The 11,691-nt window shown below is 37.8% G+C and overlaps 3 protein-coding genes across 7 annotated transcripts in view; 1 reads left to right on the top strand and 2 right to left on the bottom strand.

The window, feature by feature from the left end:
• Positions 1-326: 326 nt before the first annotated feature.
• Positions 327-4,560, bottom strand: LOC109176519 (purple acid phosphatase 23). Of its 4 annotated transcripts, XM_019325974.1 has the most exons (9): positions 4,150-4,560; positions 3,392-3,583; positions 2,799-3,135; positions 2,115-2,276; positions 2,059-2,084; positions 1,764-1,954; positions 1,250-1,534; positions 890-1,012; positions 662-814 (listed from the first exon to the last, which is right to left on the bottom strand). In XM_019325974.1, the coding sequence occupies exons 1-9, from the start codon at positions 4,460-4,462 to the stop codon at positions 692-694; spliced, it is 1,752 nt and encodes a 583-aa protein (XP_019181519.1). In that variant the 5' UTR covers positions 4,463-4,560; the 3' UTR covers positions 662-691. The 4 variants fall into 4 exon arrangements, with proteins under 4 accessions (XP_019181520.1, XP_019181519.1, XP_019181517.1 ...); XM_019325975.1 differs by lacking the exon at positions 662-814 and adding an exon at positions 327-655 and having other exon boundaries at positions 2,059-2,276; XM_019325972.1 differs by having other exon boundaries at positions 2,059-2,276; positions 4,150-4,559.
• Positions 4,561-6,939: 2,379 nt separating this feature from the next.
• LOC109176518 (probable receptor-like protein kinase At1g30570) lies at positions 6,940-10,271 on the top strand. 2 transcript variants are annotated; one of them, XM_019325970.1, is made up of 2 exons: positions 6,940-10,104; positions 10,143-10,271. In XM_019325970.1, the coding sequence occupies exon 1, from the start codon at positions 7,533-7,535 to the stop codon at positions 10,047-10,049; it is 2,517 nt and encodes an 838-aa protein (XP_019181515.1). In that variant the 5' UTR covers positions 6,940-7,532; the 3' UTR covers positions 10,050-10,104; positions 10,143-10,271. The 2 variants fall into 2 exon arrangements, with proteins under 2 accessions (XP_019181515.1, XP_019181516.1); XM_019325971.1 differs by having other exon boundaries at positions 6,940-10,108; positions 10,147-10,271.
• Positions 10,272-10,581: 310 nt separating this feature from the next.
• The window catches only part of LOC109176346, a 1,488-nt gene continuing 378 nt past the window's right edge, over positions 10,582-11,691 (bottom strand). Inside the window, exon 2 of the mRNA XM_019325785.1 lies at positions 10,582-10,999. Within this exon, the coding sequence (XP_019181330.1) occupies positions 10,806-10,999 (194 nt within the window). The 3' untranslated portion in view covers positions 10,582-10,805. The remainder of the gene's footprint in view (positions 11,000-11,691) is intronic.

Raw genomic sequence — 11,691 nt, 5'->3', positions numbered from 1 at the left:
ATAGTCGGAGGACTATTTTGAGAATTAACTCTTATAATTTTAACTCACCCAATATAGATGACATGTTAGGCTATGAGTTAATGTGATACAGTGACAAATAGCTATTGCATTGCAGTGTATGATTGAAGATGTTGCAGAGGTAAATTGGCAAGTTGCTTCACCAATCACCAGTCCACTGTCCACCTCCCAACATGATTGGCTACCTGGGAATCTAGGATCAACTCTTTTTTAAAAAAACACAACACCACAGTTAATTCATTTCATCAGTCCCGGCCTTACGCTCAGACCTAGAAACAGACTCCCTAGCTAACAAGTGGACAATCGAATTCGCAGTAGCACAACACATTATATATAATTAATTGTAAACATTCAATTAAGAGCACCATAACAAGAACAGTGTCTGTCTATTTACATTTCTATAGACATGCTCAGCCCACCACCATTGACTCTAGTATGCAATCTATAACACCACAACCAAATTCAAACTGGCTAAAGATACAAACTTGTAACCACAAGGTCACGAATTCGAATCTCAGCCTTCTTGGTTTGAGGTGGTCAGTTATCGACAACCTAGATTGATTTTACCTTCTTGTGGTCCTTTGCCGGCTAGAGTTAGAAGGCATGATTTACCCAGTGCACACCCTCATGTAGTGGCCTGGCACCCAAAAAAAAGAATTTGAATCTTAAATCTTCAAATGTTGAATAAAAAGTAAAAACAAGAGCAGAGAGGCATAAGAGCAAGTATAATGATTCCATAACAGATAGCTGCTCCATTTCTTGCCACTGGTGGCACATTTGGGGCGAGTTTAGTATCCTGTCATCACGTAGCTAGGTATTTCAATTACAAAACTCTCCAAGATTTTATGCAAAAGGATAGTAGTGAATTTACCTTTGAAGAAACGGAGCAAGATTCAGGTTGCCGTACAATGTATATCCGATCACCATGGGCGTTTTTCTTGTAAATATCCTGGTTCCTATGCCAAGTCCATAGGGCATAACTGGAGTTTATAACCTGCATGGGAGGAAGAACTAAGAAGAGAAGTCCTTTACCTTATTTCACAAAAGATTCAAATTTTAAGATGTAAACACACTAATATATATCTAGTAGCTACGGGCTAGAGGGCATTAAGATTTCCATTTATGTGACATATCCAATGCAACCCGATCGAAGTGGTTTCAGAAACCAAAGATTCGGTCACAAATTTAGAACAGATCAGTAATGTGTGTTGCAGAATTGCTCGGGTTTTACCTCAAGAATTCCATGTCCAAAACTGCTCTCTCTATATGCACTCCATTCTGGTTGTGTGTCCCAGCAAAAATTTCCTTTGGCAGGACTACCAGAGGAAAAGTTCATGTGACATACACCTCCAAATTCCGGTTTATTGTCCCCAGGGGAAGGACACTTCTCGGGGTCATCTGCAAAATCAACATCAACTTTCTCAATGTTACCACCATCCCCCACTGTTATGTACACAGGCCCACAAGGATCCAGAGTATAATTGTACACACGATTCATCCGCTCATATGCATGAACCTGACATAAAATTAAGCACGCTTTTTAGGCAACGGGACCAGATTTTTCTAAAGATTCATGAGGGCGTTGTAATAAGCTAAGAGAGGCATATATAATGAGTTTCAACTTTCAACTGGTTAATTGATTGGATTCAGTCTTTTACTGTGGTTTGGCCTATCTGCATTATAGCCTAGCCCAATGCCCTAATTCAAAGTTCGGGTTGCATGAAATTGGGATACTTATAGCTTACATGTCCAGAAAAGACGATGTCAACTCCATATTGGTACAAGACTTCTTCCATTTCTAGCCTCATGCATTCGAATTCCTGATAGTGTGATGAGTAGCTATTATACCAAGGAGAATGCCATGCAGCAACTAGCCACGGGGTTATGCTGCGATCTAATTTCTTCAAGTCTTCGAGAAGCCAAGAATACTGAGCACCTAAGCAACAATCGCATTAACACACATCAGCTTTTAGATTGATCACAATTTACATGAAATTTTCAAAGGGAGTAAACCATGAGATAAGATATCAAATCAATCACCAGTTCTGTTGTAGTCAACATAGGCGCCTAGCATGATGAAATGTACTCCACCGGCGTTAAATGAATAGTAGAAGTTACTGGTAGATCCCGATTCCTTTGAAGGAACAGAAAATCTTGTCAAATATGACTCGAATGTTACTCCTTCCGCTTGGGGCTCAATCTCATGGTTGCCTTCTATGACCATCATTGGAACTCTTGAGGTTAAGGGCTCCATAAACCTGGAAACAGCAATTTTAGTTAAGTTACCAAAATCCTTCAATTGAACACAACCGGATTTTTTTCTTGCTTTTTTGATGACCAAAGTAGGCCATTGAGTAGTTACAAACACCCATGCCATTCTTGGATGTAGCTATGGCGCAAGATAGTTTTCTATTATTATTTTATACTTTCAGTTTCCTAGCTTATGCTAGACTAATCCTTGCCCAAAAGTCGCTGGAGGAGATAAATCGCGAGTCGCCTAAGCAGTCTCCCAGACAGTTAGTCAATCCTAGCAAGGGGGCAAGGCGGGCCAGCTGATCCCAGACCCGCCAAGGAGTGGGCCACCCTGGTCCTGCTGGCCCGTTTTGACAGCTCTAGTCATGAGATGGAAAGTAAAGGGAAAAGGAAAACATGGTTTTTCACTTTCATATCATATAAAAGGAGTTGAAACTGAATTTTCATATGATCAAAATGTTAAAAGAAGATCGTACATGCTAGCCATTTTTCAATTATGTATTTGATTAGGAAAAGCATGAATCTACCTTCCCCATCCATCCCAACGAGGCTGATATGTCTCCCTGATGGGTGCATCGGGAAATTGACAAGAATAGCAAGAGGCCCCTTTTCCACCAGTTGTAAGGTACTGATTTGCATAACTCAAGTCTCCAACCATCAATACCATTGAGGGATCGTTCGTGATGAGATGATCGATGGTTGTAGTTGAATTGCTCGTGAGGCCTAAATCTCCAACCACAGCTATTCGACGGGGATACTGGTTAGGTGCAGGCAAAGGCAATGTCTCAAAAACAAGCTCCTCACTCATTTCCCCTAAAGAACTATCTCCACATTTGTAGTAGTACTTTGTCTGAGGTTCAAGACCTACAGTAAAACCCAAAGCTGCTTAATTTGGCATCAATACTCATCTCCTAATAGTCAACTCTTAATAATCGCATTGCTCTAGATAAAGCACATAGGAGAAACATAACTCCCAAAGCAAGCACAACATGTTACTATCTGTAGAACTCTGCTAAAAACTTGCAATCAATAACTTCAAGATTCATATCCTAATAGTCAATGCCTAATGAATAATGATCACAATGTTCTAGATAAACCAAAACTTTTCTGAAAAGCTTACCATCAATTCTAACATGATGAATAATGCCAGAGGTGTAATTCCATAGACCTTCAAATGGATACAACTGACTATAAACCATGGAAACCCCAGTTTTCCTCTTTGTGTACTTCCTGCTTGCTTTGCCATACAACACCTCACTGCCCACTTTTGTTGGATCAAGTGGTGTCACATTCAATCCAATCTGATATTCCCCTGAAACCAATATAACACAAATCAAAACCCCATTCAAATAGAGGGCAACCCAGCCAAATTGGTCAAACTGTTAACTTAGTAACCACAAGTCCACAATGTTACAAGTTTAACTCCCACTGGGAACAGCCTATTGGCCTTCTTGGTTTAAGTCAGTCTATTATGGGCAATCTAGCCTGGTTTTACCTCCATGTAGTCCTTTGACAGCTAGGGTCACAAAGCAGAATTTACATAGTACACACCTTCAGGTAGTGACGGCAGGTTTCTCAAGTTCAACATAACTGTTCTCAGTGCCAATCTTGCAACCAAAATATGGCTCCCCCACACCCATTTCAAAATTTAAGAAATATAGTGCTAACTCCAGCTAGGCACTGCTTAACTGATCAAATCCAGATAAATAACATCTTAAGTTTTAACCATTGATCCTACAATCTCTTGGAAACCAACTACATAGCAATGAACCAAGACATCTCCATCCCTGCTTAGCTAATCAACAATATATCAGTATACTACAACAATTACACTGCCCGCCAACAAAAAAGAGAAAAACAGAGTCCATAAGGCCATACCAGTGACCCAAGAAACCCACATAGAAGTAGGGGTGGATAATGCAAGGGCAATCTGTTCAGGAAACATGGAGGTCACGTTCCTCTTGAGCCTGGGATGCTTCATGGGCAAGTCATCACTGCCTTGACGCAATGAAGGATCCAACCTCCTAGTCACAGGCTTGAAAGGGCCGTCCAAGGTGGTGGGTATTAGCTCTTCTCCGGCACCCATCTCCACCAAGTCCGCCGTTGCAAGAATCAAGAAAATGTAGTATAAAGATTTACAGAACCCATAGCCCGCCATAAAGTTTCGATCTTTTTTACTATTATCGCGCATTTTACATGATATTGATTATTGGCAAATGGGATTTCACTATCAAAGTGCCGTAGATGAGCTGATCAGCTGCGGCGTAGTTTGGTGGCGTAGTAGTGGTTAACTTGTCATTTCGTTCGATGAAAATGGAATATTCTGCTTTTTGTTGTTTGGAAGATACCATAATTGCTATCGTGGAAAATGAAGAAAACAAAATTGGGATACAGATACTTTCAAATTTCGATAAGAATAGATAAGGTTTTTTTTTTTTTTTTTAATAATATTTAGTATTAGAAAGTACATCTGTTCTACACTTTTTCAAAGTGATTCTGTGACCTTCTCTCAAGGAGATAAGGTCAAATTTTTGCTTATATATTTGATTTGTTATTAAGAAAGCTGGTTATAGGCAATTGTATGTAGCAGTTTCAAGGGTTAGTAATTTAATAGGTCATTCTAATTTGTAGGGAACTTATAATTTTTATAGTACTACTTAAAATATGATTTAAAAAGAAATTTTTAATAATTTGTAATTGTATTTATACTTAATTGTGAATTTTTTTTGTATGTTTTGAACATTTAATATTTTCAAATTATACTCTAACATAGTGGTCGTACATCGTACGAGTGCAAATACTTATATGTATTAAATATCTTAAAGTGAATTCGATTGCAATTGCAACCTCTTAAGTGTAGTGACATTTTAACTTGTTAAATATCGAATTTAATTTGTTCCAATTTTATGTTTTTAACCATCAACTTCAAAATGCTTTTCACTTTAAAAAAACATGCTAAACTTTGTGAAAACTTCATCTCACTCTTTTTAAAAGTGCATTTTAGACATATGTTGAGTGTCGACTTGAATAATCAAAATCATCATTTTTGCTATCGAAACGTTACATTAATTGCAACGTAAATATAAGAAAATAAAATTACACATTCACTAATAGTTATATTTTTTGAATAGTCATAAGCGTTTGACTCTGACAATTGGTATCAAAATATCTTTTAGCATAATAATAAGTCATTGATCATGATCTGATAATATCCTGTTATCCACTATTAAAAGTAAAATAAACCAAAATTAAAATTATCTTTTAAATTAAGAAAAAAAATCCTTACATTGTTGGCGAGCCTACAAATGTGTTGTCTACTTGTCTGCATGTCCAAAAGTCAACAGTTGATTCCAGATCTGATTTATTAAAAAAATAATTAAAAAATAAAAATAAAAAACTACCACTTTAGAAGGTGTTGTGTTGCATGTAAACAGCACAAAATTTTGACTAGTTACGGAAGTACTCATTTGGTACGGAAGAAAATATATATCGCAATAATATGGCATCATTATTATCTTTTTTTTTTTTTTCTTAAATGTTAAAAACTTTAAAAAGAAAAGGAAAACATTAATTAAAGTATCACTAATTTAGTCATTAAATACAACAATATAGTTTTATAAACCTTCAAAACACAGCTTAACTAGTCAATCAATTCAAAATAAATTGAAAAGTCTTACTATGTTAGTAGTCGAGTGGGTGCAAAGTTCGAATGGATTAAAAAAAATGGATATATTTAACTTTGTTATGAACGCTTGTGTATATGTACTCAAAAAGAAAAAAAAATAAAAATAAAACACCTATATATAAACATTTGAAAGTTTGTAAACCAATTATTGAAACACATCTAATGTTTGTTTGTTTTTTTGTTTTTTTGTTTTTTTTTTTGTTTTTTTTTTGTTTTTATTTTACAATTGTTTATTTTTCTCAGAAAATATAAAATCTCTAGTTAGTATAACTTTGCAATACAGATATTAGTAATTAGTTTAATGTTTTAACATGTACACTTCATTAATGATTTAATGCCCTCATTGATTATATAAAGATTTGAAATTTATCAAAAATAATTTATAAGGTATTTATGCATGAATTATTGTACCTAGTTGTTAGTAATTATTAATGTTATTTAAAATTTTGAATTTTATATACTTTTTCACTTAAAAGGTTGAATTCATAACTCCAAAGACTCCTTATACCTCGGTCGGATAAAACACTTGAGATATGTAAATCACAATAATTTAATGACTCAACAAACATGGTCAAATGCTGGTGTGCGTACAAAGAGGACTCTGTCCACTTTGGACATATCCCTACATTATTGCTGCTAATGTTCGAACTTTAGTATCTTTTTTCAAATATTATCTACGGAATCATTGAGCTAAGATTTATATACTTATCAAGTGGATGATTGAAAAGAAAAATAAGAGCAAGATATTCTAAAGACAAATCTATATAACTATATCCTTGTTTAAAAGAAAAAAAAAAAAAATGAAGTGGCAAATCTTGAAATGAGAGTGATAATTTGGAGTGTAGTTCATCTTCCAGACATGTGCATGTGACCCACCTCCCAAATAATGGAGATCCATTCCCTGGCAACCAAGACCCTTTTGTCTTCTTCCCACAAGCAATAAAGATAAACATTAATTTTCAAGAACCCTAATTATCACTGTATTAAATGAGCTTTAAAATCGTGTTTACAGAGAAGCAATGGCTGTTATAATGCAGTTGCAACAAATGTACAACTACTAAACCCATAATAAAGAAAGTGAGTTTATTATTCATTTTTGTTTTCCAGTCTGTTTGAAATTTGAAGCAGCCAAAACCCTCCACTCCCACTTTCTCTTATTCTTTCTTTGGAAAAGACCCTTTTTCCAGGTAGATTTCTCTTGAGAGATTCTCAGCCTCATTGTCTCTGGGTCACTTGCTTTTCTTGCCATCTTTGTGATATTTCCGTATATATACATACATATATTTTATTGTTTCAGATCTGATTACTGTTTGCTCATTTGTTCAAGAAAGGCCATTTTTTGAAGTACCATTCTTGGTGGGTTTTGCTAATATTGTATGTTTGTATGCTTTAAGGTAACTTTCATGCCCTTTCCTTCAATTTGAGATCTCTTCAACCCATTGATTGACATTTGGCAATACAATTTGAGATTTTAGGGTTTTCAGTTTGGATTTTTCTTGAGTTACTGATTTTGAAGCTGCACTTGAAATCTTTTGATTGGTTGAGGAAATAAGAAAGTTGTGGTTACTGGTTAGCAATGGAAGTCCAGGGCTTGGGGCTCTTGGGCCTAGTTATTTTCTTGATGTTTCTTGGTTTTGCCAAGAATGGGGAAGCTCAGGGGAAACCATTTTTGATAAATTGTGGCACAAATTCCAGTTTAATTGTGGATGGTAACAAATGGGTGGGTGATTTAGCCTCTGGAAACAATGTAACTCTCAGTTCTTCTGGTATCGAGGCCTCCACTGCCTCGATCAATGGCGATCTGGATTATGCCGAGCTCTACAGAACTGCCCGATTCTTTTCTGAGAGCCTTAACTACACGGTCCAAGGAGTTGCGGGGAACGTGTTCCTTAGACTCCATTTCTGCCCATTTGTGTTTGAGAGCTACAATGTGAACGAGTCTTACTTTTCTGTTGAGGCGAACGGGTTGAAATTAGTCTCCAAGTTCAATGTTCCCGGTGAAATTCTGCAGAAGAATTCGTACATTTCAGGGAGAAACTCTAGCTTCGTGTCCTTAGTAAAGGAGTATTTCGTGGCTGTTGAAACGAATCTCGTTGTCCTTGACTTCGTCCCGGAGAAAGGGTCCTTCGGTTTTGTCAATGCCATCGAGATCATCCCCGTCGTTGATAAGCTTTTCGTGGACTCTGTTAGCAAAGTGGGCGGGAACGGTGCCAAAGCTTCTTTGAGTTTGAGCAAGCGAGGGGTCGAGACTATGTATCGGTTAAACGTCGGTGGCTCAACGATCAAACCTCATCAAGATTCAATTTTTAGGAGAATGTGGGAAGAAGATTCGAGCTTTATGATCAACCCGGATGCTGGATCAGAAGCCCGAAACAAATCGAATGTTACCTATGCCTCCCCAAATGACACCTCCATAGCTCCCCTTCTTGTCTATGAGGTAGCAAGAACTCTGACCAACCCAGAAGTCATGGAGAAGCGGTTCAATATGTCGTGGAAATTCGAAGTGGATCCCGATTTCGATTATTTGGTCCGTTTACATTTCTGCGAGCTAGAATATGATAAACCGAGCCAGCGTATCTTCAGAGTCTACATAAATAACAAAACAGCAGCAGACAATGTCGATATTTTCGTACGAGCGGGAGGAATGAACAAGGCGTACCATGAGGATTACTTTGACGTGATGCCCTCGAAAAGCAAGAGCCTTTGGGTACAATTGGGTCCCGACACATCAACCGGTTCCCCTGGTACAGATGCTATATTGAACGGGTTGGAGATCTTCAAGCTGAGTCGCAATAACAATCTTGCTTATATACAAGACTATAAGGATCTTGAAGGCAAACGAAAGTCCAAAACCATGATTCTTTGGTTAGGAATCGGAGCAGGGATTGTGTCCATTTTGGCTCTCACGGGTCTAGCTATGATGGTTATTTGTTTGTGTAAAAAGAAGAGAAGCAAAGAAGGAGATACCAAGAAGAGTTCCCCGGGATGGCGTCCTTTATTCCTTCACGGATCGATAGTGGGTAGCAATGCTAATGTGAAGGGAACAACCGGAAACCAAAACTGGACTCTTGGAACCATAAGAACTGGAAGGCGGTTTACGCTAGCAGATATCAAAGCAGCAACGAACAACTTCGACGAGAGTTTGGTGATCGGAGTGGGTGGATTTGGGAAAGTATACCGAGGAGATATTGATGATGGTATCTTAGCAGCAATTAAGCGATCCAATCCACAATCCCAGCAAGGTCTAACGGAATTCGAGACCGAGATTGAGCTGCTTTCGAAGCTAAGGCATAGGCACTTGGTATCCTTGATAGGATTCTGCGATGACCAGAACGAAATGATTTTGGTGTACGAGTATATGGCCAACGGGACTCTCAGGAGTCACCTGTTTGGGAGTGACCTACCACCGCTAAGCTGGAAACAAAGACTCGAGATTTGCATTGGTGCTGCTCGGGGGCTGCATTATCTCCACACGGGATCGGAGCGGGGCGTCATTCACAGGGATATAAAGACGACCAACATACTGTTGGACGAGAGCTTCGTAGCGAAAATGGCGGATTTCGGGTTGTCCAAAAGAGGCCCTTCTTTGGACCATACACACGTGAGCACGGCGGTGAAAGGAAGCTTCGGGTACCTCGATCCCGAGTACTTCAGGCGGCAGCAACTGACTGAAAAATCCGATGTTTACTCATTCGGTGTCGTGTTATTTGAAGTCGCGTGTGCACGAGCTGTGATCAACCCGAGCTTGCCCAAGGATCAGATTAATCTTGCGGAATGGGCAATGCGGTGGCAGAGACAAAGATCACTAGAAACTATCATCGACCCACAACTCAAGGGGAAATACTCTCCCGAGTCGTTGGTGATGTTCGGTGAGATTGCTGAGAAATGCCTTGCTGACGAGGGGAAGGCCAGGCCAACAATGGGAGAAGTTCTATGGCACTTGGAGTACGTCCTACAAAATCACGAGGCTTGGCTGCAGTCTAACGATGGGGGAGACTCGGTCATTGATGTTCGTGATCCCGAGACCTTAGAAGAGAAAGAACCCGAGAACAGCAAGGATAGTTGTTTGGAGCAGATGAACCAGCAAGCTTGATATCGGAAAGGTTGAGAGTATGTTTGTTTTAGTGAAAGCATCTTCACACTGTTTAAATTATTCCTAGTTTAGTTATTGTGCTCAGCTCTCTTCAATTCTTTCATTCTTTTATGTATTTTATGGTTTTGGGAGGAAAGATTGTTAGATTGGTTTTATTTGATTGTTTTGTAGCTTTAAAATCTCTGAAATGTCATTGTGGTAAGTATTTTGTGGCTTGCTATACTTGTAGTGCATTTGAACATCCATACCATATGTGTATGTCTATTTTAATGCCTATGCTAATGACCTCAAAATCCAATTCCGAAACAAGAATAAATCTTGTGTAAGGTATTAACTCCGTATTATATTTTAACTTAAAAGTATTATACATCTCACATAAAACGATCTCACACAAAACTTACTCATAAAAGAATACCGATCGTAGAATTGAAATAAACAAGAATACAAATCGTAGAATTGAAACAAACAAGAATACAGATCGTAGAATTGAAACAAACACGGTCATCTAAAGTTTTTTGTGGAAGTAAGAATGGAAGTAAACGCAGTCATCTAAGACCAAAATGTTACACAAAATATATAAGAGAATGATGTTTGAGGCCAAGGATGGCTGCCAAGATTTTAATATTTAGAGATAAAAAAAAGTGCAAGCAAGAACTACAAGAACAGCCAGGGGCTGTACATGGGGGGTTAAACAGAAACAGCTAAGGAAAACTACTAGGAAAAGCCAAGCAGCATGAATGGGAAGACAGTATTATTCTAAACACGGCAGTCCCACAGACATTCTTGTCGAGCATTCTTGCCTTCAAGGATGCGCAGAAGATCATTCGGAGGGTTCATGCCAAGAGACTTGGCACGCTCCCATCGCTCCAGTCTGCTCATTCCAAGGCACGGTCCATACGCCATGTTCATGTCAAATTGCCTCAACACAACCTCTTTCTCATCATATTCATCTGTCCGCATAATCACACAATACAACAAACACCCCAAAACAGAATCATTAAAACTCATCATTTTCTTCATTTGCAGGACGCAAAAAGGTTCAAAGTTCAAACTTTATTGAAATAATGATTATTTTAAAAAAAAATGTCAAATAGGCCACTAAACTTATAGCTATTTGTGCAATTTAGTCATTGAACTTAAAAAGTCTGCAATTAAACCCTCAAACAAACAAAATCTGTGCAATTGAGACATTTTTTTAGATTTCTTTTTAATGCGATTTGATTGGAAAGCGTTTCACTCTTTCATCCAAACTAACTAGTATGGTAGAGGGAATGTCAACTCGCAATATGATAAGAATCTAATGGAAAATTTCACTCTTTCATCCAAACTAGTATGAGAGAGGGAAATGACACCTCTTAATACATAACATGTAAGTAATATGATTATATTCTAATTGGAAAATTGGAAAAATGTTTTATTTGCACATATTTGATGGTTGAATTGCGCACTTTTTATGTTTAGTGACCCAATTGAGCACATATTTGATGGTTGAAATGTTTAATATGATTAGATTTAATGGGAAATTGGAAAAATGCTTAATTGACACTTCTTTCTATTTCAAGTTATAATTCTATTCACATTAGTTACCAATAACAGTAGAAATAGTGATAATTTGTTGAGCCTGAACAAATTCTAACCGTCA

This window comes from Ipomoea nil, unplaced genomic scaffold (assembly GCF_001879475.1).
Source record: "Ipomoea nil cultivar Tokyo-kokei standard unplaced genomic scaffold, Asagao_1.1 scaffold0706, whole genome shotgun sequence".
NCBI lineage: Eukaryota > Viridiplantae > Streptophyta > Magnoliopsida > Solanales > Convolvulaceae > Ipomoea > Ipomoea nil.
This window is presented reverse-complemented; position numbering and strand designations above follow the sequence as displayed.

What these genes read in the sequence shown, in the direction of transcription:
- LOC109176519 (XM_019325972.1), bottom strand. Translation starts at nt 4,462, where the DNA reads ATGCGCGATAATAGTAAAAAAGATCGAAACTTTATGGCGGGCTATGGG. An exon ending in GTGGGTTTCTTGGGTCACTG is followed by an intron (nt 3,584 to 4,149) that starts GTATGGCCTTAT and finishes TATTGGTTTCAG; the next exon opens with GGGAATATCAGATTGGATTG. An exon ending in TTGGACATGGAATTCTTGAG is followed by an intron (nt 1,013 to 1,249) that starts GTAAAACCCGAG and finishes CCTCCCATGCAG; the next exon opens with GTTATAAACTCCAGTTATGC.
- LOC109176518 (XM_019325970.1), top strand. Translation starts at nt 7,533, where the DNA reads ATGGAAGTCCAGGGCTTGGGGCTCTTGGGCCTAGTTATTTTCTTGATG.